The sequence below is a fragment of the Strix aluco genome, chromosome 9 (genome assembly GCF_031877795.1).
Source record: "Strix aluco isolate bStrAlu1 chromosome 9, bStrAlu1.hap1, whole genome shotgun sequence".
Taxonomy (NCBI): Eukaryota; Metazoa; Chordata; class Aves; order Strigiformes; family Strigidae; genus Strix; species Strix aluco.
The window spans coordinates 30,150,765-30,175,609 of record NC_133939.1 but is presented as its reverse complement, the minus strand read 5'-3'; the positions used below and the strand labels follow the sequence as shown (position 1 = coordinate 30,175,609).

General features: G+C 41.6%; 2 protein-coding genes across 2 annotated transcripts in view; both read left to right on the top strand.

Annotated features, from left to right (window-relative positions):
* The first annotated feature begins 39 nt into the window (after positions 1 to 39).
* On the top strand, positions 40 to 24,831 carry TIPARP (TCDD inducible poly(ADP-ribose) polymerase). The gene is made up of 6 exons (XM_074834387.1): positions 40 to 439; positions 2,546 to 3,546; positions 16,872 to 17,040; positions 18,534 to 18,715; positions 22,628 to 22,903; positions 24,097 to 24,831. Exons 2-6 carry the CDS (start codon positions 2,609 to 2,611, stop codon positions 24,542 to 24,544), a joined length of 2,013 nt encoding a protein of 670 aa, XP_074690488.1. The 5' UTR covers positions 40 to 439; positions 2,546 to 2,608; the 3' UTR covers positions 24,545 to 24,831.
* Positions 24,592 to 24,845, top strand: part of LEKR1 (leucine, glutamate and lysine rich 1) — a 97,005-nt gene continuing 96,751 nt past the window's right edge. Inside the window, exon 1 of the mRNA XM_074834384.1 lies at positions 24,592 to 24,726. The gene's annotated coding sequence lies outside the window, so the exon portion shown is untranslated. The remainder of the gene's footprint in view (positions 24,727 to 24,845) is intronic.

Sequence of the window (24,845 nt, the reverse complement as noted above, 5' to 3'; positions counted from 1 at the left end):
GCGGGCTCTGGGCGGGGGGGGGGGGAGGGAAGCGCTATTTAAACCGGCGGGGAGAAGATGTGAGGAGCAGAAGGAGTTTTTGCGGGGCGGGATGGGCGGCCTGGCCCCTACCGCTGGGCGGGCAGGGCGGTCCTGAGCCCGGCTGCCGCTCCCCGTAACGCCGGGCCCCTGCCCCCCTGCCTGCCCCCCTGCCTGCCCCCCTGCCCGCACCGCCGTCTCTTGGTAACCCCGACGGCAACTCCAGAAACACCCTGGGACCTGCGACCGGACAGACCGGCGATTCTGCGTTTTTAAGGTGGAAATACTGGCGTGCGAGCGGCCGGCTGCAGCGATCAATTTATTTTTTATTTCCCCCGCCACCAGAAGACTAATCTTGTTTTGAAGGTATCCTGAAACTGGGGCCAGAGGCAGGACTCGCACTCCAGGGGAGCACAAGGCGGTAGGTTTTGGGGGGACCGCGGAAAGTTGCCGGGCGGTCTGTCCGTCAGGCTGGGCTTTGGTCGGTGTTAGGTTTGGTCTTTGAGCCGCTGCTTTTCTTCTTTATTTTTTAAAAATTTATTTAAGACCAGCAGACTTGCTTTCTTTAGCGAAGGAGGTGTGGTTCGCGTGAGATGGCGAGTACTTGGGGACTGAAATCTCCCACCGAGGGATCTGCCTCTGGTGAAAGACATTGTGCGAATATAGCATTGCTCTTGGTGCTTGGGAATGTTGTTTCTAAATAATAGCGACTGATTTGGGATGTTAAAACGCTGAAATAGAGATGCCACCAAACTCTGATAGTCTTCATTCTTGCCGCTTGCTATTTTTAGAGTTGGGGGATTCAGCTCTATGCAGTAAGGCAGTTCTTTAAAACTAGTAGCAAAACTTAAATGATAGTCAAGAGATCGTTAATAATATTGCAAATAGCATTAAAGATGTGGCTGAAAAAACACCAGAAGTCACTTATTTAGCTCCTCAGCACAGCAGGGCTCCTTGCACCCTGGGAGATCCTCTTGCGTATGGCAGGGGCTGTTAAACCTGGGCACGGTGAACTGAAGCATCTGATCCCTTTCGGAGTTGAGGATTTTTAAGCCTCTGAAGTTACTTGAGGATTTAAGGTACCCTTGGTGGTTTCAAAAGAGAATTGCCTGGTATGTCTGTGGAAGAATAACAGAGATACCAATCATTTCGGAGTTTAACTGGCAAACAAATATACCAGTTTCTTTAAATGTAATTTAAAAATGGAAAACTGGAGAGGTACAACTTTTTTTTTTTCCTTTTTCCTGGCAATCCTGACGTGCTGTTTCCCAGGGTAATGCAAAAGCCTTATAAATGAATGTTCCAAAATAAGGAAGACAGGGTGAGAAATTTTCCAGAGAAAATCATCAGTAGTAGGAAATCCTTGCCAAATTTTCTCTGTTTTCTGGGATTTTGTTTTGAAATGAGAAGTTACTTTGCTTGGAATGCATTTATCCAGGAAGTAATCCTTAATGTGCCCCACTCTGAGCTTTGAGGTTACGTGCGAGGAGATTGCAGAGGATTTAATTAAATGTAATCAAATATTACAAGATTCCTGATTAAAAGGTATAGAGCTAGCTTTCTGGTGACGTACGAGACATGCTATTTATTTGTACTGTAGGAAAAAAAAAATTTTCCTCTTGCAAATAATTTTTTTCCTCTGTTCCTGAGTAACTAGCTGCCTTTTTGTTTTCTTCGCTGTCCGGTTTTAATTCTTGTTGACTAGCCTCGGAGGAGGCAGCTGAGCTCGGTGTGTCACAGCAGGGTGACGGAGTGCAGGCTGCGCATCTGAGTCAGTGTGAGAGTGTGTGTGGGCATGTGAGAACGGCTGTGGGTGAAGTGGGAGTGTCTGGACACGGATGAGGCTGTAGCAGGAGGAACAGGGTGTAAGCCCTTGAATTCCTGTGTCTAAAAAGACCAAAGATTAAATCCTGGCCCCTGCTGAAGTCAGTATGAAGTTTGCTCTTCGTTTAAGTCGAAACCAGGAGTTCTCCTACGATGCTGCTGGGAGGATGTGTGAGATTGTATGAGGGAAGATCCGTGTGGATGGACTGGGAATGCGTGCGTCTGCCCGGTTATCTGGTGGGAGAAGAAATGCTGCATGAATGTTTAATTGCAGTGGGAACATTCAGGGCGGCGTGCCTGCTAATGCTGCTGCTCTGTGTGCGAGGGAGGCATAAAAATGAACAATGCAGTGTTCACTTTTGTGGAATATAATGAACTAAAGCGCTGTTTATTATTAAACATCATCACAAGGAGGAGGGCATCAGACCATCCCCCTTTCCTGCTCCCCCCCCCCCGGGGACTGTGTGTGCGTGCCTGAGTGTCTCTGAGATTTCATGTGTGAGAAGACGACGAGTGTGTGTTTGGGATTAATTAGCCGGAGTTTAGCTGGTTTCATGCTTTACGTGCCTAGGGGCTACCCACAGTCACAGAGAAGGGAGGAGTTTGCTGTTGCTGGCTCGAAATCCTCTCCAGGGGTGATCTTGTTCGTGTCAACCATGAGCAATTAGAGAGATTAACTGTCTTGTTTTCCTTTCTGCCCTAGATTGATTCTTGTGAGGCTCTGGGACATTTGAAAGTGATTTGGAGAGAGCAAAGTCTGTGTCTGATGGACACCGAACCAAAGCCAGCGTGTGTTGTGCCGCAGGCTCACTGCCCAGGAATGAAGTGCCCTCCTTCAGAGGACTTTCCTCCTCAGATAAGACTGTCTGAAAAGATACCACCAGTGAAGCCATGCTTCAAGAAGAAGCAGCAAGTGCAGAAGAGACTGGACACAGAAACTCTTCGGGCTTTGCGGCCAATCTTTACCAGTTTGCTGGGAGCTGGGACCTTGGATAGGGTCTTTGTGCCCCGAGGCCAAAGTGGCAGTCATAGTGATTTATGTGAACCTGCTGTGAAAAAGACTCTGGACCTCAGTACTTCTTGCCCCCAACCAGAAAATAATGTGACTGTGCTGGTGCCAACAGCTCCAGATGTGCAGAGTCAATTGCCAGTAGCTCGTCCTTCTTCTGGGCATCCTGGGCAGGACGTCCAGTCGGGAGAGCAAGGCTTCTCACCAGAAACTACTCCTGGAACTGCTGCTGATAATAATAATGAATCATTCCGGGATCATCCTTTGCACCCAACTGCTAGTGATGGTGCAGCTTGTCCTTTGTTCCCAGACAAGATTCTGGAAAGTTACACATCTGGCTTATTCCAAGAGAATAGCTGTCCCATGCAATACAATTTGAACCCAAGCAATAAATTCAGTGCTGGGATATTCCAGGATAAAAGTGAAGAAGCTTCTCTTGATCTGGTGTTTGAACTCTTGAACCAGCTGCAATATCACACCCATCAGGAAGACGGAATAGAAATCTGTGTGGATTTTCTCCAGGGCACTTGTGTTTATGGCAGCGATTGTCCCAAACATCACACAGTCTTGCCTTATCATTGGCAAGTGAGAAGGACAGCAACCCAGAGTTGGCAAAGTGTGACCAACGATTCCCAGGAGCATCTGGAAAGACTCTACTGCAACCCTGACAATGATCGGATCAAAGTGAAGTATCGGTAGGTAACTGAATTTACTGGCAAGGGTGCTTAACTGAGCAGCGGTGCAGAAATATAACAATGTGCGTTCTTTTTTCCCGATGTTTCGTGTACAAGTGTTTTACAAACCCTGTGATGATGTTACTTGAATAAATATCTAACACGTTTGCCACAACAGAAAATTCTTGCACACCTGTTAAAACTCCTCTTTAGCATCAGGAAAATATTCTTTGAAGCTGAAGGACTTTGGAGCGCGTGAAATAAAACAACTTCAGCTCTGTAGAAATTGAGAGAGTTGAGGGAGACTGTTGTGTAACATTGTACTTGTTCTCGACGTTCCTAATTAGTCTTTTCTCTGTATTAGAAAAAGTGACAGCATGAATGAGCCTTTGCAGCAATTGAAAGAGGAATAATAGAGCAGTTGCTTTTTGTGCCTGTGAGTCCAGCTTGACTGTATGCGCTCCAAGCACAGTTTTCATAATTACATTCTAAGCAACTAAAATCAGATAGGTGCTCTGTTAAGTCCTTTGACTGGAAATTTCATATAGTTGATAATATATGGTGCTGTTTCAGCTCATTCACTATGAACAACCTGAGCAATACATTCAGAAATGATGATCATCTATTTAAGTTGCCATCTAAAAATGTTGTCATTCATTAGAAGTTGTTTCCTCTCTATACAGTAGTGTTTATCTACTCATTTTCTAAAATGAGAAAGCAGATTTATGTTACCAATTTAGGCTTGATTCTGCACCCTGAGGTCTAAACCAAAACTTCTTCAACTTTTATAATGCAGGTTCCATTTTGAATAGTAGTGGGGAGTGCTGATGTTTACAAGTTCATCACACCTATGTAGTCCATGTTCTTGTGAGTGCAGGGTGTAGACTGCTCTTTTTTTTTTTTTCCCCTGGAGGAAGCATACAATGCAGATTTCTCATATCTTATCTGCCCTGCCATAATCTATAAGCTTGGTGCAACTCATTCCAGTCACAGTCAGTTGAAAGCGACACTTCTGGAGTTGGGTAGTAAAAGCTTCAGATTGCCTTTGCTGTCTGAGTCCTTGTGAATTTGTTCTCACTGCCTCTTCTTCCTTCCACTTCCTGAAGAAAGTATATCCCTTCCTCCCTAATGTTTTAATTTTCATTTACTATGGTGAGATTTCTCATTGGGCACCAGAGACCCCATCTAATGCTTAAAGTCAATGTGAGTCTTTACTTTCACCTAAGTGGACACTGGGTTAGGCACTAAAACTCAGGCTCCATTAGGCTATGGATTCATCCTTTTTACTGAAGGCAATAACAGAATATAGATACCCCACACTGAAAATGAGAGTGAAGAAATAAGTTCTGTGTAATAGGGGATAATCATACTTTATAGAATTGTCTTGGAAAAATATGCCAGCCTGTTTAAAAAAAAAATTAGAAATATTGTAACTGCATAGCAGATAAGGTTTGCTGTATTTTACAACAGAGAAACTTCCATTTTTTCCAAGTATTTTAAGTGGTTTCAAACAAAAACAGCAAATGTAGAAATAAGACAAGCCCATGCAAGTAATTTAAATTTGAGCTCTGTACGAATGAGCAAAAAGTTTTCCCTTTGAAGACTGTATCACAGAATCCATCGCTACGCACATGATCTACGGGTTCTAAATGATGGAGTTAAGAATGATTAATTTTAAAAGAAACAATGCTTCATAATTGCTTAGTCATCTCCAGCCTGTAAAATTGGCTGAATAGCCTCGTCGCCTTTACACTTACTTTGCAGGTTTCCAGTCTGGTGGGTATTTTGGTCTCTTGGTACACAGAGTTTCTGTCTGTCTGAGCCAGTCGGGAAGAAACTTCGTGGATGTGTTGGCAGACACATGACATTTTGTTACCGTGAGTGAAGTCAGAGAAACAGCGTGATCTCTGAAAACCCAGGTGTGCTGGGTCAGAGCTCTGCTGCTGGCTCTGCAGTCGGCCTGAAACTCTGCTGTGGAAGGGGAGGCAGGTTCTGGCAATACAAACTAGGCTTCATCTTGTTGAGTGGAACTGGCTACCCAGGGAGTGTCTGCCGACCTGGTTTCTTTGGGTAAAAGTAGTCTACTGTGGCTGAAATTATTTTAAACACCAGTATTTTCTAACTAAATTCTGTTTTGAGCTGCTAATTCTGTAGCCTGTACTCTTCCTCCTTCTCTTAAAAGATGTTGTAAAGATCTTTGCTTCAGCCAGTGCTGCAAAATCATGCCCCAGTGCAAGGTTGGATGACTGTTGTGAATTTATAATATCTGCTTACCATAGAATGACAAACTGACAGTTTCTGTAACTCTTGTATGTATTGCACCCCTTGGAAAAGCTTCATGTTTGTGGATAAGTATCAGTGAGAACCTAGGAGTGAAACTTCTGTTAAGACTAGAGCTTCTGATTTCAAACGTTGAATCTGATACGCCCTAAATTTAGACTTAACACGGTTTTAAGTTAGGTTTTGAAGTGGGGGGTAAACATTTTACTATGTATCGTCACCAGTTTCTTCTTACACAACATCATCTTGTATCAGAAGAACCTGCTAAACCTTTCCATGTGGACCGCTCGGACTTGGTGTGACTCCTCGTGGAGTTCACTGGTGGTCACTGCAACCTGGCTTCCCTTGTGTTCCTGGACGATGTTGTGTCTCCTGGCAACAAGATGCAGATAGCAGCGTGTTGAACCTTGCTGAGAGGCTCGCAAACATGCTAGAACAGCTCATCGTTCACATGGTTACCGCATTATTTGGCTAAAGCTATTAATCTCTTGTGGTCAGACTAGCTTTACAGGCCTATCTATACAGATTGCATACAAGGAAATGTCTGTTCAGCAGTTTGCATGTCCAAGAAAGGCCGTGCAGAAGCCAGCCTGACAACCAGTGGGTGGTAGTTGTTTATTCTCCTTTGTTTTAAACACATTTTACAGGGCATAGTAAGTGATGATTACAGTCTGCATACATAATATTGCCATTGTGTGCTGCTCCAAGAAAGTTGGGCCGTTCAAGAAAGTGTTGAGCTGTTGGCTCAATTAGAGAATAAGCTCTAAATTCAAATATGATGTTCTTCAAGTAGCTATTTATATAAAGCTTTCTTCATCTTAATGTTAGTGAGATGAGTAATGAACAATATACATCAAGTTGTTGCCTTTCACCTAAGGGAACGTGATCTTAAAGAAGGAAAAGTGGTAAACCTTGTTTAGTTACTTCTTTGTAATACAACTTTGTAATACGACTGCCTCAGATACTTACTGCAGTTTGGCCTTCATCTGAATATAAAACTTTATTGTAAATTGTTTATATTTTTGCTTTCTTAAGGCTATCAAGTATTTAGAGCCAAATGCCAAGCTATCGAAACAAATGGGGGAATATGAACTTAAGCAGGTTAAAATACTTAAAGCACTCAGATTTCTTCGTGCATGTGAGGAGAGGCCCTGGAGAAGTTCCAGCTTGTGGCGAACTTTTAGAGAGAACAATGCCAAGTACTGCTTTCCAGCATGAGAGTACCCAAGCTGGGATATTTTAAGATGCTCTTTAGTAAGGGGAAATACTTGGCTGCAGAACTGAGCAGGTTTTCCCCCCACACACACACCTGTCCAATCATGCATATGTTGCTTTTCAAAATAAGCAACATCATTACTGATTAAATGAGGATTTGTTTAAAACAACTCTGCAGTTCCTGACCCATCAGTTCCCCCTCTTTGGCTGAAAATTCCACCCCTTCTGTTGGCAGAGACATCCCTGTGTGCCATGGGAACTGCAGCGGCTGTTCAACTACGTGTACCCCAGCATATCCCAACTCATGTGAAACAGCAGCTTCTCATAGTTGCTTTGATTTTTTTTTTTTTTTCCTGTAATTTCTCTTCAGTTTTATGAAATGGCTCCTTCTATCTAGAAGAGAAAGGCTAAAATGAAATGGCTCCAGTCAGGGAAAAGCAGGTGGACCTCCAGTGGTACATATTCTGCCTGGGAGCCATTGACTAATTACTCAGTATACAGGCATGGTTCTTGGATGAAGTCAGAGTAAATATTGTGTGTTCCCCCTGGGGTTGTCAGTGGGCATACGGAGGGACCTGAGAAGGAGCAGGAAGGACAAAAGGAAACTAGTTTTCCTTTGTTCTTGTGTTCATGGGATGACTTGTTTCTCTGATGCTGTTAGAATACGCTTATATGATTTTTAAAATTTTATAGAGCACAGTGGAAGCATTTCAGTCGTTCAGGGACACCTGCACATGGTCTGACCAATTGATAGTTAAATTTAGGAAGTTATCTTTCTGATTTGCACAGCTGCCACAGTGTATGAGATAACTCATGTTATTGATAACACCGGAGATGAGAAACCAGCTGAAATTCACTGTGCCTGGCGATTTTGTGTGTGGTGTTTCTTGAATATACACAGCTGAATGGTTTTGAACTTCTTTTAATTCCTTGCTAGAAGGAATGCAAGACAGAGACTCTAAATAAAAAGCATGTGAAGAGATTTTAGAAGTGTTCGCCTTGTGCTTTATAATAGTATGCTCCAATGAATTCCCATGTGCTCCACTTTATAGTATCATTTACATATGAAATAAAACTAATTGGGTTCTAGTTATACAAATCTAGGGAAGTTACAAGTGTTATGCTGAGCTGCCATAGGAATCGGCAATCACTCATATATCCCTTTTCTTGTTTCACGTCAATAAACAGATTACAGTTTTGGAAACAGCTGTCACCTGGCTTCAGGTTGAGGTCAGTCTGTTCCCTGTGTACTTAGGGTAATAAAACAGTCCTTTCTGAAACAAAGATTTATAATTGGTGAAACAGATTGCTCAGAAGAGCTGCTTACAGGTAATCCAGCAGGCGCAGCATTGCAGCATTGTCTGCCTGCCCGTTTCGGTAAGGATGAGGAACAGAAAGAGGCTGTTACAATTATTTGCTTAGCAGGAGCAGTGATCGTGAAGTTCCTTTCTAGTTGGTACACGTATTTGTTGAAATCAGTAGGGATTTGAGCTGAGTAATAATTCTAAAATATGATACTTTTAGTCAAATGTATAAATGAGTCTTTTTTGGGGGGGGAAGCTGGATGTGGAGGGTGTGATGTGAAACATTGCACGGAACATTCCAAAACCAAAACATCCAGAAATGGTGGTCACTAGTCAATGTTAGACTTGTGTATGATGAAATTGATGTAGTTCCGTTATTTATCATAAATCTCAGAGGTATTTTAAGTCCTGAGGTTGGATAGAATTTGTAAAAAAAAAAAAAGCAGGCCTGTCTGCAGAACATTTTTGAAAAATGGGGCTCCATCTGAGCGCTTTAGAAAGTGTTCATATTGCAGCTTTGTGAAAGCAAATGCCTCTCGTGGCGTGAAAACTTTGTCCTGTATCAGCTCTGTTGCCACTCAGAGCTGTGCTTGTGCTGTCTCTAAAACATCTACCGATATAAAAATTGGAGCTAACAAACAAAACTCTCTGCAAAACATATCCTCATCCGGTGTGGGTAGGAGACCTTTGAAACCAGAATGTGCCTCAGACAAGGACATCCATGTTTATCCTCTACTGCAAATAGAAGATGCAACTTGGATTTGAATTATGAAATATGGTACATGCAGGAATCCCTGGAAGATTGGAGTGTGTTTGACATCCTCATTGCTACAGATTTTTAGAACTTAACAGTACTTCACACCAAAGGACCACGCTTTTAACCCTGTGTCTCATGATCAAAAGTGGCCAACAGTGGGTTTCTTGGGAAGAGTGCAACACCAGAACAAACATACTTCTCAGGACAGTCTCTCATCTTCCAGCAGTCATGCCTCAATGACTTCCTGATCCAGAGATAGTATCTGTGTGTGTGAGAGAGCTTGATGGAATTTTTAAATTTTTTTTTTTTCTGCCAGAAAAGATCTGGGGCCAGGCTTTCTGGCTGGTTTCTCATCTGGCTGGTTTCACCTAAGCTGTATATATATACGGACACCAATACCCCACTAGTTGTTTCAGATTTACAAATGTGCAAGTCAGGCTAGACCCTCTCACTCTGAAAATTAGAGAAGATTGCTTTTTCAAGGACCCTCAGTCACCAGTTGTAAAGGCAGGAGAACCTGCCTTTCCAACTTTTTTGCAAGTAAGTACCGGAAAAGCAGTAAAGCTACTACTATAGTGATAGATTATTTTTTTCTCTGATGATGGAGACTCTTAAGTGTAGAGGTAAATCTTTCTGTAGCACCTTTCTCTTTTCCGAGTCTGTCTGACTGCACCCCTCCTGCATGGCTTACAGTCATGGCAGAGAGAAGCAGTGTGAAACGGCTAGGGAACAAATTAAGTAAAACATGAAACTAATTTCCTGCTCTCTCACCCGCTGCCCCTCTCTTCAGTTTAAGGATGATGAGATGCTGATAACATCAAGACTGCAGGATCATGTTTACCAGCTTGTTTTTGTTCTTGCCCTGATGCAAAATACTGCTGCTGTGAGGGAAGGTTCCTGTTTTCCTTTCATACTCCTTACAGCAATAAATAGGATTTGGCTGCGTTTCTATTGTTGTGTTGTGAAGAGCAGTTTGATGAATGTCCCTTCGTGAGTGTTACCTGGGCCCTTGCTTACTGCAGCTCCCCATGGAATCAACATTGGTTTTGATGGGAGCAAATTTTGGCTGCTGTTGTCTAAGATCTGATTTTCCTATTTCAGTACCTTTGCTTTAAAAGAAAGATCTTATTAAGACAATATACTTTAAGTGAAGTTTGGTTTCATACAGTGGCATTTAAACACTTGGTCCCTCACCTACAGCTGGACTAGAGCCTGCAACTTCAAACAACAAATGACATGAAATACTGCTGATTTTGCAGAATGGAAATGCCTGACTTATATCTCCTACAGGAACTGAGTTCAATTTGACTAATCTTTCAAACTTAAGTACAAAAGGTTTTCATACCTGTTTGGATCTTTTCAGTTCATTTGTTCCCCTTACAGGTTGTTGCTATTGCAGAGAGGAACTGGTTTAGTCATAGAGAGAAAATCAACAGTTTCATCATCTAAGTGGTGTTTTAACTCTCAGTCTTGCTTTGTATCACAGCTGTTCTGATGGGAACCGAGTTTCATTTCCTGTACAGACCTTTGTTGATCGCTAGGTTTCTTTTTTTTCTGAACCCTGGTTGTGGTAAGGCTCATGACATATAACTGAACTTAGGGGAAGAGTTCGAAACCACATGTGTTTTCATAGCACTTACAAAAATATTTCTTCTAGTCACCTATTTGTACATAACATCTAGCAAACGTTTGCCTTACTGAATGGAAAAAACACAGATGATTCACACAGTAGACTGAAGTTCTTCAGAAGGGTGCAAGGAAGAGTGGGCCCAAATAGCCTTATTTTAGCAGGCTACATTCATCTGAAAAAAGACTTTAATGGTGTAACTTGCTAGTCAGGGTACCTACTCAGTTCAGTGTCCTGAAGAGATTATGTCTTTGTGTTACTTCTTATAGTCAGGGTATAGAGAAAATGTAACTTATCTGAGGAACCAGGTTCTGCTATTGAAAGCACTTGTGAAATTTTATTTTGAACTGCGCTGGGGTTGTGTGCTGTGTTTTTGAGAGAGTTCAATATGCTTATTCTTTCACTGCAAATAATTCTGTTGAAGTGCTTTATTTATATAAATAGAGACCTTTATTTGGTTAGTCAGTGAAGAGAAGTTCTTAAGAAATCTCTGTTCCCACCTCTGTCACAGATTCTCTGTGGGACTTTGGAGAAGCTGTTTTAGTTCTGTGTATCTGTCTTTCCCAGGGAAAAATGGGGATAGTGATTTTCTACCTCAGAAGTGAGCTGAGGCAAAGTTTTGTGGTGTTTTTAGAGGGGTTTTAATACATTTTTCTGTAGGAAAAGACAGCATTGTTTTTATTATTTGTTTCAAGCTGTACTGAAGGCTGTTCCTGCCGCATGATGCAAAGAGGTAGTGGGAGTAACGCTTTGCCCCACCAAGGTATTTGAACACATCTCCTGTTTCCCCAAACATCTGACAAACTATAGACTTCATCATCTCCTTCCTGCTCTTCTCTAGACTGATATTTCCAGACAGAGACTTCAAAGTCCATGAGTAACAACACTAGATTATTTTTTTTTTATCGTGTCAGCTACAAAACTTTCCCTTTCCTGAACCCAAACTGCCCAAGAAAAGTATAAAGAGCGACGACCCCACTTACGGAGCTCGTCTTTTGGAGACGGTGCAGAGGAAGTGTTGGGAGGGGCCTGTTTCACCCCTGCGCCCCAGAAAGGATTTTAATTGCTGGTTTTGTGTGTGTGTTCTGCCGCTGTCATCGTCACAGCACCTGAGTGTTTCATCGCCATGGCACGTGGCGTCTCCCGGAGGTGCAGTTAGCTGTGCAGTCACAGGCCCGCGCTGTCTTGCGTCTTCTCTCGTGCTCCCTTCAGGGCACAAAACAAGGTGATGTGTGTGCCTTGCTGGGTAGTTTTTCCCTCTCCCAATCTATACGTTATCCATAATCTATACATACTTTAGATAGTGTATGCTGTACCTTGGAAGTAGTAAATCATTATACTGTACTGAAGAAAAAGTGATGTTATGCTAAAGAACACACCAGACGTAACCTTGAGCATCTCGCATTCTTACTGTTCTTGAACCCTAAATTTGGGGTCTTTCGCCTGTATTTAGGCCTCGGGCAGCTGAGAGGTGCAGTTGTCACATTTGCTTTCATCACTGGTGTCTTAAAGCTGAAGGCAGGAATGTAATCACGCAATCACTTGCTGTAATCACAGTTCATTTTTTTTCATGGCTTTGCATTATGTAAGCTGGTAATAGGCTTTTTAGTATACAGAGGAAGTGCTTTAACTGAAGAGCTATTATTAAACAACTTTGCTAAATATATTTTAGGATTTCAGAGCTTAAAAGCCAGTAAATGTTATAATTTGAGAAAGTTAATGCTTCTGAATAGAGGAATACACTGTTAAAGAATGTAAATGAGGATTGGAGTAATAGATCTTTTATGTGAATCAAGGTTTTTTGTGAAAGAGTATCTTATTCCCAATGTTATAATTAGGGAAAAACATCAGGTAGGCTTTTGGGCACACAGTGTGTTTTTCAGATGCAGTCAAATAAATGCACTTGTCTAGAATTTTCAGCTGTATAAAATAATACAGTGTTATTCTGAATAATTTATTGTTAGGTAGAAAACGTGTGGAGTTTAAAAGTTTTTAGTTAAAGTATTGAGGGAAAAAATAAAATGCTTGTATAGATTTCAGAGTGTTTAGATATTTGGTTACTTAATTTTCTGATAAAATTAATGGGTAGTAGCATTCTAAACACTTAAACAACTTGAAAAATAAAAATACCATTTTTAAAGCATTCCTAATTTAACAGAAGTTTGAGTTTGAGGAAGATTATGCTGTTACATCCTGAAACTGCTCAGCCTTTCCCTATTCACAGCTAAGGGAAATGCATAGAGAGTACCATGCCAAGAAGTATCTCAACCACATTTTTTTCTTCAAGAGATAATTAGAGCTTTTTTGGGTTCTGAGCTGCAGCTCTTCCTCTGAGAGAAACTTTTAAGTAAACCCAGGTAGCAACTGCCCAGAGCCGGTGTCCCCATCTTTAAGTGAAGAGTGATGGATTTGTATTAAACAAGCTGAAAGCCAGTGGTAAGTGCGTGGGAGGTGCTGTAGCACTTAGTGTTGTATTGTACATGGGCTTTCAAGAAGAATGTTTGCAGGGGTGGTAATCAGCTGGTTGGGTGCTTGATGCCAGAATTGTCAGAATAAGTCACTGGGCGATGACCATCCTGTCCTCAGTTTGCTTACAGGGGAGGGGAGTCTGATAAAGGAGAGGCAGAAACAGTGAGCTACAAAAATGTAAAAAATTCCAAACAGCAGACAATCATTACATTTTTCAGTACTGAGAAATAATTTGGCACATTCTGTACAGGTTTCGCAGAAAAATTTCAGAGAAGCTGTTTTCACTGTAAGCTGTCATTTAGCTGCCAGACTTATAAATCTTAAAACAGACTGTTATGAGATAGGTAAATGCACCCTTAGCTGTGCACGGATTTGGTTTGTTGTAGGAAAAAACTTACTGCAATTTGTTTTACTGGAATTGTATGTGAAGTTTTCATGTTGTTACAGCACCACAAGAAGCAAGCCACGCAAAAACCTGCCGTTCCCCACCTGTTTTGCAGTTAGAACAAATACCTTTTTTTTCATATTCACTGTCAACCTGGAGTTTTAGGAGTTCATCCTGAAGATCTGCTTCCTTTGCATTAAAAGCATGAGGAAAACATAGGGAGAACCATATTTTGGTATTTGACCTGAAAAGAGATCAAAAGTGAGAATGAATGCTCAAATTGTGAGGTTTTGTATGAGAAATAGCTTTTTGGGTATTTGTTTTCTACAGTATGCAGCACAGTATCTGGGGGTCTTGATTCAGGACTTGGATTGTAGGTGCAACATAACCCCAAAAGAGTGAGTCCAACTCCTCTCTCCAAAAGGATAATGCAAACAGTATCAATTGCTAAATTTTCTCAAAAGCAATGGCTTTATTAGGCACTGAAATTCAGAATTGTAAGACTACATTTTGATGAGAAAAAGCCAGTGTCCCTAAAGTAGCATTAAAAATGTATTCATGAAGAAATTCACTCCAAAAATCATGTTTATGGTGCTGCCTGCAAATACTATAAATAATAACACAGCTTGGTATTTCAGAGAGATGATTTCCTCATGATTTCACACATTGTTTTGAAATAAAGTAGATTGTAGCTTGTTGTTATGGAACAAAATGACTACATACCAGGAAGGTGGGGTGATCTCTTACTAGTTTTTTCATTCCCGAATGTGTGTGTATTTTTTTTAAGTCCTACATTTAATTTCAGTCCCTTCGTACTGGTCATTTATTTTGCTTAGAGCTGGTTTTCTTCTGACTAGATCTGTCTTGTATCTCTTGTATCCGATGTTTTTCTGGCCGGGCAATTGTTATATGCATTTTCTTGAGTTGCGTGGGTGCCCAAGCAGTAGCCACTGATGCAGCGGGCTGTGGAATGTCAGCTTTAATTAGTATATCTTTAATTAGTCTATCACACTTGTTGCGGAGGGATGCGGCTCGGATGGGAAGACGCGGGTTATCAGAACACACCTCCGACACAGAATAGCTGGTTTCCTCCCGTACTCCCATTCTAACCATAATGATTTGGTGTGCTGTTGACGCAAGGAGGGAACACGCTGTTAAACCTTCACAGATTTGGTGTGATAGCATCGTCCTGACAAAATTTTCATCTTAATTAGTGGGGCTCTAGGGCAATTTTAGAGAACCACGTGCAGGGAACTGGCGAGATGTTCCCTTTCGGTGGGAAGTGCTTGGCAGAAAGGGGAAGAAAGCTGGCCAGAGCTGTTCCTGCCACAGGCAGGTCTGCGGTGACAGGGACAGCCACCCTCGGGGTGAATTATCCCCAAAATGGGTCGGACAAAGCTCGTGCCGGTTGGGGCGTGGTCTGGGGGCGCTGGGGGAGTTGCAAAAAGAATGATTTTTATGTCCAAAGAATTTTAAAAGTAGCTTGTGGAGTTGCATTTTTAAGACATTTTGATTTGACTTTTGGGACTATCCTATCTTTTCTTTAAGCCTATATGAGCGCTTCTTGAAAACAAAGAGAGCAATCTAGATTGACCCAAACAGCGGTGGATCAGGTCCCCTGATTGTGAGTCTGTAGGAACAGACATGTCGTCCTTTTGTCTATGTCAGGAAAGCACGTAATACTTCAAACTGTGCTTAGCACTTCACAGACCCCAATGCAATTAATTGATGATGATAAACACTAAGAACAGCTACGCACCTGTACCTCCTGTTGAGGAATGAAGGATCATTCCAGCTGATCATCATTTTTGAAAGTGGGAACTCTTCAGTAGTTTTCTGTGAAAGTAGTATAATAAAACTCTTCAGCAACTGTACCAGTAAGAGTGTGAAATAGCTAGCAAAATTGCAGCCATTCTCAAGCAAATCTGTATTCATAAAATCGTATAGACGTTTAGAATAGCTGTCACTTGATGTGGCAAATTTCATACACAGCACTTTGATCTCTATGGTATTAATGTGCCAAAGTTTTAGAAATAAACTGTAGATTTCAAGTATCAGCTTGATTTATGTTTACTCTTAAGAATTCAAAGAAAATATTTTATATAGTCTCAAAAGCTGCATTTCCAGTTGCCAAAGATTAGTAACTGTTAATGAATACCAGTAAGCTGACAAGTTGTAAAGAGATTGTAAAAGTAGAAAGCTAATTATGTAAACAGCATTATTTTGGAAATATGTTAATCCCAGTTCTAAAAAAATGGCTTTTAGGGAGTGAATATTACTGTCATTTCTTCCAATTTCTATGAATTTCTTAAGTTCTTGATTGCTAATAAACCAGTGCTTGTCTAATGATTGGCAGAGCTGTAGAACTGCGTGCTGTACTTGGGAACGTTCTTTAATTTGATGTCTCTCTCTTAACACCGACTAATGAAACAGCGTTAGAAACTGTTTGCTGAGGCTTTCCACAGTCACTGTTAAACATGACTTTGTAAAGTGTAGAGGAAATGCACTTCTATTTTCTCCTTTAGATGAAGGGTACACTCTGGTTCTTAATTTGCAGCACCCTGTTGTTGTTAGGTCCTTTGGAAGGTGCCAGTCACTTTATGTGAAGTTGCCTACTGGCGTTGATTTCTGTAGCAGCAATATAGCTACTCATAAAAAAAAAAAAAAGGCACGCCAGTATTCCTCAGTGTAGGCTCCAAAATTGTAAAATCATGTTTCCTTTTCATATTATGCTAGTTCTCCTCTGCTGCACGTGATGAAAGATACTCGAACTCTCTGGTGGATTGGCAGCAGATGCTCCTCATCTGGAGCCATTTACATTTTCTTTTCTTCCCTGAAGCACTAACTTTCACAAGAATAACCTTTTGAATAGTATGTGGCTGCTTCATCAAATATGGTTGTGTGATGTATTGACTTAGTGTACTCAAAATGTCAAGGATATGTATATTGATTTTTGTACCCTTCACGCATACTGGATAAATACCACTGGACTGGGAAGACTGCTGCGTTTGGGTTTTTTTTGTCTTTCTGTGCTGAAGACCATGTTTTTTCCACCATTGTCCAACTCTTTTGAAGAGTTACTTTGCCCTCACAGCTCTTCAGTGCCCTGCTCTACTCACTTGTCTCTGTGTTTTGCCCGCTTCAAGCTCGTGGGACGTCCTCGTGGTCACGGGGGTTGTGTGACATGGGCACAGCCAGACCGAGGGTATCTCCGAAGTGCTCTTTGCCAAGTGGAGTTCTGTCTGTTTTATTATCTCTGAATAATGGATTACAAAGGTGAGAATTTGTTGTTTTTCTTGTTCTTTCCAGGGGACATGAGTTTTGGGTGGATTTGAACGTTATGAAATTATATGAAACTGTTGAGTTTGACCAAATGCGGCGGCTGTCCACACCTTCCTGCCCCAGCTCCAGCTCCAACTACTACACGGTCTGGAAATACTTCTGCAGGGACCACTTTGGCTGGAGAGAATACTCTGAGGTATTTAACTCGTTCCAGAATCCTGCTCTGGGGTTGTAATCCCAAACTCTATGTACAGTATATACTATAAACTATATATACGTTTTTAGTCTGTTTCCTCTTTGAACGTTCAGGAAGGTTACTTAAAGTTACTGTTGAGGAAGATAATCAAGAAGGTCAGCGTTGAACTGAAAAAGCAATAAAAGGAGAACTCTGCTCTGCTGGACTGTGCCTTGAATTATCCCTGAAAACGTCAGAGATGCAGAGGCTGACCAGATAGTCAAATCTGAGAGCAGACTGGCCCATGTCTTTACCAAGAAAGTCCTTTCTAATCCCTAGAAATCTGGTTTTAAGATGGGGAGACAGCTTTCTGCAGCCATTTAGCTTTGCAGTTTTTCATTAATTTACCTGTCCCCAAAGATACTTCAGCGCAGGACGTGAGCCTCCAGAGTCACTGGATCCAGCCCTTCACTGTCTCGTAGCTGTACGCTGCTGCAGCCAGATGGTCCCACAGCTGCCAGCCCCTCCTCCTTAGGGACCTTTTTCCAAATGTCTAGTTTAAATCTATTCACCGATGGTTTACGCACACTCGTTCCAGTGTCACTGTTGCCTGTTGGTCTTTAACAGTCCCAGTTTTCCCTATCAGGTTTTAAATAGGCCTTCTCTCTTCCAACTCTTTAACCCCAATTATGGACACAGAAGTCACATCTGCTGTCAGAGAGTATTGTGCTAGACCAAACCAAACCAAACCCAAAATACTTCCATTCACTTCTTTCAAGTAAGCTCTCCAGTAAGCTTTGTAAATACCTGTGGGAGTTAAGAGCTCATCTTTGGCTGGCCAGAGCTGTACAAAACCTCATCGGACTCTTTACAGTTTTGGCAGTACCAGAAACACCTCCTCCAGTGTCAACTGGATCATGTTCATCTTTTTCATGCAACACGCTGACTTTGTAAGCGTGGTAGGAAGCTTAAGGCAGAGTGCTGTATACAGTTTGAGCCTTTGCAATTGAAAAAAAACCTGCAAGAACTGGAGAGAGTCAGTGAGAAAGCACCACAAAGAAGACGAAGTTTAGGATGTTTCACCTGTGAGGAGAAGTTAAAAGAATTGGGTTTCTCTAGCGTAGAAAAGGGGAAAAAAAAAAAAGATAATATATTAATATATGAAAGATCGTTCTACAGCAGACTTCTGCTTTTCACATTCAGCAGGCAGAGATAAAAAGTAATTTGTGGCAAGGGAGTTTCAGGTTAGATATTGGAAATAACATTTGACATGTAAAAACGAGATGGCACCAAGATGGTAGGGAAGTTGTGAAACTTGCCTTGTTGACAGATCTTATAAACAGGTAATGGAACGTTGTCAGGGCTCTAAATGTACTTGTGCCTCAGAGCAGGGGAAAGAGAGGAGAGGGGAAGGGAGTAGAGAGGGATTCTTTGAGGTCTCTGGCAAAAATATTAATTTTGAACATGAAATTTATCATGTGTATGTTTTTGTTTTCTTAATTTTCTTGAAACAGCCTGTTGTAAGATTGATAGAAGAAGCCAGCTGCCGGGGTCTGAAAGAGGTTCGGTTTGTTACCTGGCATAATCAGTATATCTTAAACATCAAGGATGGATTCCAGCAAAATGCGTGTTTCAGAAGAGAGATCAAGAGGAGACCCCTTCTTCGCTCATGCATTGTGCTGATGCCGTTTTTACAGTACGTATCCCAGCAAAATGGAAACTTTGCATTTGTCCGTCCCTGAGAGTTGTGTTCCTTAAGATGTGGCAAGGAAATGGGCATCACTGGGTAGAAACATCAGAAGCAATAAGAAAAAATCTCAGTCATACCGGCAGCTTTTGCTTGTCATTTTTCAAGATAAATATTACCTGAGGAACTCCTTCCCGCTAGGCTCTGTTTGTTATTTAAAGATTACAGTGTACCTTGTGGATTGCAAAACCTCAAGTTTGCCAAAGTGTTGTCCAGCTTTCAGCATCTCACTGGCTGTAGTGGTTGCCAGGCTATCCATTCTAGGTCCCATAAAAACGAGCGTTCAGAAACATTTTATAATTTTTCAAGCGCAATTAAAACAGGCCTTGTTTTTATTGTCATCTCGACTGGGGGGGAACACACTCGCCCATCAAAGGCAGAGTGAAGAAAGTGTTGCACTGTAGTCATTTTTGATTACAAGTCATAAAAATGCCATTTTTGTGATCTCACCAGCACAGCTGGAAACATTATTGTCAGAGTTCAGTAGTTAGGAACATATTGTCCTGTTAGCAAGGGGGTGGAAGTCATTAGGCTGACGGGCAGCTTGGCATGCTGGGCCAATCAAAGGAGCTTTAACTGCTGCAGTAGGGCTCGAGTGCTCATTAGCTTGCAGAGCTGTTACCGCATCTAATTGCCAGGCGAAGGTGAATTTGGTCAGAGCCTCAAAACACGTGGTTCGAAGAAACATTTTTAGATACGGTTTTACAGGAGAGGAACCCAAAATTACTAGAGATACTGAGAGGATGCAGGTAAAAAGACCAAGGATGGACTTTCTGGTTATAGCAATCCTGATTATCACCTTAATGAAAAATAAGGATTTCAGGTATTCTCTTGGTGTTTTGCTACCAGTGACTGTTTTACTACAGTGTAAGTCTATAATTTTGAGATATGCTAAAATTATGCAATTCCCACTAATTTTAGTGGACCCTTGAGGGTTCCGTACTCATTAGGGCTTGACCATAACTATGCATGCCAGCTACCAAATCTATAAACTAAGCTCTGAAATTTCTGTTGTTCTTAGTAAACCTCATTCTTCTTTTCTTTATCTAAAGACCTTGTAATGCTTATTTAAAAATCTACCAGTTCTTAGCAAGGAAAAAAAGAGTATTTTAAATATTTATAGGAGCTCTCTTTAAGAAGCCAGCATTTGCCTCCACTTACCTCATAATGCTACCTGAGATTTTTTATTTCCCTCCCCTCCCACCTGCTTGAATCTGTTGTAAAATTGGAAAAGAATTCTTGAAGAGAAACTGTGGGAAGTGGATGATAGTGGTTGACAAATGTTGACTTTTTAATGGCTTCCCTTGTATAATAAATGCTTACAAATAATTTACACTAGTCAGAAGAAATGAACAAAGTACACCAAAGGATTGCAGAATTTTTATGGTGTTTGATGTCTTACTCATTAAACCATAACTTATTGTTAATCCATGCTTGGTCTTCCAGTCCAAGTGTGAGTGAATGTGGTTCTACAGTAATATTTTTTACCCGTTGACTTGAGGAGGGGAAAAAAAAATAAATCAAATGCACACTGCAATATTGCAGACTGCTGTTTTCATATTCATTCTTAGAAAAATCCAGCTTCTGGGTTTCTGTTAAACTATTAATAAACAGTGAGAAGAATTTTGAGTTGAATCAAATGCATGCAAATAAAGTGAGGTCTCTTTTTAGCCTTGAAGAGCAGGTGAAAGCCACGTGAACGCTCTCTTGAAGAGTACGTCTGCTCTGAAAAGTGTGAATGCTATTACAGTTTACTGTCTCTCTGATCCAAATCAAAAGTATGAATTTAAAAATAGACTTTTGTTTTTCCCCCAACGTTTTTTCTAGACCTGAAAAGCTCAACCTGCAATCAGAAAATCACATTCAGTTTTTTCTGGGTCACACAAAAATTCACACACAGTTCTTTCAGGCTCGTATATCACCAGCATTAAGTATTCTGAAAGGCAACCTTAATTGACATTTGTGTAGGTAAGATGTGAATAGCAGTACAATTCTTATTTATCTAGATAATTATGTTGGCTCTGCAGAGAAGAGCAGGCTAACGAGCAGGGACAATCAGCAGTTGCTCTGCGATTGTGTTTCGGTGCACCTTGAGAACAGATTGCCTGGGTGCAGAAGTCACGGTTCCGCGGGTTTTCAGGCAGCAGCGTGCCTGAACAAAAGCAGATTGAGTCCCCAAGAGTCACTGTGGAGAAAATGGCTTTGCCTTTAGCAGGTTGGTTGGTTTGTTCTCCAGTAAACTTCCTTTTCACAAAGACAGCGTAGGGAATGGAGTTTGCCTGGAGTGTGCGAAATCCCCTTGCGTGTTTGCGGGAGGCAGGATTTGGCCTCGGGTTTTGTCAGAGCTCCGCCCGCCCAAGATGAATACGCAGAGGATTCACTTTCCCCATTTTCCCCTTGCCAGGACAGGTTTTCTCCTCATGCTTTGGCAGTGACATGTTAGCAGAACACAAGTGACTTGAAGAAATTTTATGAATTCATTAAACTTTAATGAAATTTAATTTAAGGTCATCTGTGGGGTGCGGAGACAAGATTCACCTTGTGTCTTTCCAGCCAGACAGGGGGTGGGTACCTGTGACTTTGTAGCCTTTCCTACCAAGAGCTGCCTAATTCTGGGTGCACCTCACCCCTTTGCATTCATTGTGGGTTGGTCCTGGAGTCAGTAACAGCTTTGCCTATAAAAATACTGTGGTAAAATACTCATCTGGTGAAATTTGGAGACAGTTCCAGGTGTTCTTTGGAACCAAAAGGCAACCTCAGCAGCTTGCAGGAGCTGAAGAGCTGTGGGCTTACAGTGTGAAACCAAGAGCCTGAAGCTGCAAGCTGTGCTTGCTCAAAGTATGTTCATTGACGTAAGAGGGAGAACTCCAGGAAGTAAGGATTATTCCGCGAAGTAAGGCTTGCTTGTTCACGTTATAATCAGGTGAACATAAGCCACAAATGCCACACTCTTTATCTAAATTTAGCAGCTTCAAGAGTGAAAAATTCCACAGAGGTGCAGGTATTTAAGTACAAAGTCTCGCCACACCACAGTTGTGGTCCTTAACTGGACTTTACTGGTGTCCATTCTTGTTCTGGTATCCGTGCTGCTTTTCTGTCACGGCCGTTGCAAGCGGCAGCTCCCCTCCCTCACCCCTTCCTGACTTCTTACCTGGCAGCAGTCCCAGGAGGAGGGGCTGGGCTGGCGCATGAAAATAAGCAACTGCAAATGCAAATCTACATCTGGCCTGTGCAAATGAAAATAAGAGAGCCTTCCTCGGCACGATGCTGGGTAGCGCTGAAAACAGCATCTCCTCTTCTACATAATGCAGTGAAACATCAGTGAGTTTTGCCTATAAAATGTTATTAGTTGAGGTTATTCATTATTCATACTGTACAAGAAAGTGTATGTTTCTACTCCCTATATTGTATTCTAAGGAAGTTAGGTCAAATGTTGCCATATTATTAATCTTTTCTTATTCTGTATGCCCTATCAGCTGTGTTAAAATCGCTGATACTTCATAGCTAACACACCAGATAGTTGTACTTGGTAGCGTGCTGCCTTTCTGTACTTTATAACCCCATCCCAGAATGTGAAAAATGACCACAGTAGGCTTTTAAACACCATCAAGCAGTAAGATTTCCCTGCGTGGATCAGCATCCCTGAAAGTCAAAATGTTGTTGTTAGTGTGGATGGAGGAGTTATTAAAATGGCAGAAATAGCTGGCCCGTTTGTTTTAAACAAGCATTAAAGATATGTAAATTGTTGCAGAACTGAAGAGCAGCAATTGCTTAAGACGTGTTGGTGATGAAATAAATGTGATGAGAAGCTGTTCTGTTTGTGAATGTTTAAGGACAAACCTTTTCTCCTTCCCCAACTAGGACTTTAGGTGGCAACTCTCCAGTACCCTCTCTGTCAGCTGAACCCGCTGCCTCGCATGTCTTATCTCCAACTGCTGTTACCTCTCCAAACTTCTATCCTGAAACCTGGATTAGTATGGATCCATCTCAGGACTTCATCCAAGTGCCTGTTCTGAAGGAAGATAAAAGCTATAGAACCATTTATAACCTGTTTCACAAGACTGTGCCAGAGACCAAATATAAAATTTTGAAAATTCTGAGAGTGCAGAATCAGTTTCTTTGGGAGAAATATAAAAGGTAAGATAATGCAAATACCGTTCTTTTACAATAGCGGAAAAATACCTTAAATTATGTAATTTGGCTGCAAATAGAAATTGATCATTAAATAGAATACATAAACTCCAGATTTCTGAAGGAGCATCTTCAGTTGAACAACGTCATCTGAAAAATATCCTGAAATTTCCTGTGTAAGGGGTTTTAACGTACTGTCTGCTGGTAACTGCTGTAAAATGTATCTTCACAGAAACTTCAAAACAGATCTAGGGTATCTGGTTGAAAAATCTTCCCATTCACTTTCAAGCTGAACTAGGAGGAATTTTCATCAGATAATCTCTGGATTGAGGACAGCCATTAGTGCCCTGGTTCCCCAGAACACGACGACCCCCCAGGGCCTTACAGTGGCCTCACAGAGACGAAATCCTGTCTCAGTCAGTCCCATTCCAACCAGAGATGCTGTGTCTGAAAGTTACTGTCTGCTGACCGGTTCGTAACTGAGCTGCAGTTAGATTGAGGATTCTCTCTCCCTTCTCGAGAAACGCAGGAGCTCAGGAGAGGGCGAGGGATGGGCTGTGTGAGCAGAGACTTTCCTACAGCATTTGTGCTGGTCTAGAGCATCTTCACCCCCATCCCGTCTCTTAATAACTCCTCTCTGAGGTCTCTTCAGAAGCTGTAGAGGCATTTAATTTTCGCAGGGCTGTTGTTTTCACTCTGAGGAAGATTTCCTTCTGCATCCAAGGTGAAATACAGGCAAAGATAAGCAGGCGCTTCTCAAGCTGCTTTGCCTTTGCTGCTGAAATCTTGAAATCTTAAGGATGGGCCATTTCTAGATAATCAGAACCAGATAATTTTCATCCCAAGTATATTAAGAGATTCTCCCAAGCACTACTTTTAATTACTGTATTTCAGAAAGATTGGGAGAGATTACAAAATTAACATCCTGCTCCTATTTTGGATTATTAAACAGGTGAGAGTGGTCGATGCTTCCAGCAGTGTCAGCTCAGGACCTTTCAAAAATACTTATTTCAGACAAAAGCTTTCTGTGAAGGTGCAAGACCCACTCTGCTATCCCTACAGAAATGTTTTCCTCTCTCCTCTTACAGCTTTACTATTCCAGAGGATAATACTGATACTTTAAGAGCTGTAGTGAAAACTGCTTTTCCCTTGCAAATCTGCAGTGAATACTCATCTTCACTTTCCGTTTTCTATTCCAGGAAAAAGGAATATATGTCAAAAAAAATGACTGGGCTTGACAGGATAATGAATGAAAGGCATTTGTTCCATGGCACCTCCCAGGACGTGGTGGATGGGATCTGCAAGCACAACTTCGACCCGCGTGTCTGCGGGAAGCATGCCACCATGTTTGGGCAGGGCAGTTACTTTGCCAGAAAAGCGAGTTATTCCCATAACTTCTCCAAAAGGTCCCCCAGAGGAGTTCATTACATGTTCCTGGCAAAAGTACTGACTGGAAGGTACACGGTGGGAAACCACACCATGAGGAGACCTCCGCCGGTCAACCCCGGCAGCATCACCAGCGACCTCTACGACTCTTGTGTGGACAATTACTTTGAGCCTCAGATTTTTGTCATTTTTAACGATGATCAGAGCTACCCTTATTTTATTATCCAATATGAAGAAGTTAGCAACACTGTCTCCATTTGAAAACTTGCGCTGCTGAATTATTCATTTTAATAAACTCTCTTATCTGGCATTGGTAGCAGTTTTTGTGGAAAAAAAATTGGACATTGCAGAACTGGTTAAATTACTTGCTTGGAAGGAACTAAATCTCAAAATATAGAAAAGAAGATCTGAAGTGACCAATTGTGCACTTGCTGTTTGATTATGTATGTGCAAATTGTAAATATTTTTCCATTGTTTATAGTTGAAAATCTGTGCCTTTTGTTATAAAACACTGTTTATTTATGTTAGTAAATATTCATGTTTGAAAACGTGTGTGTGTGTA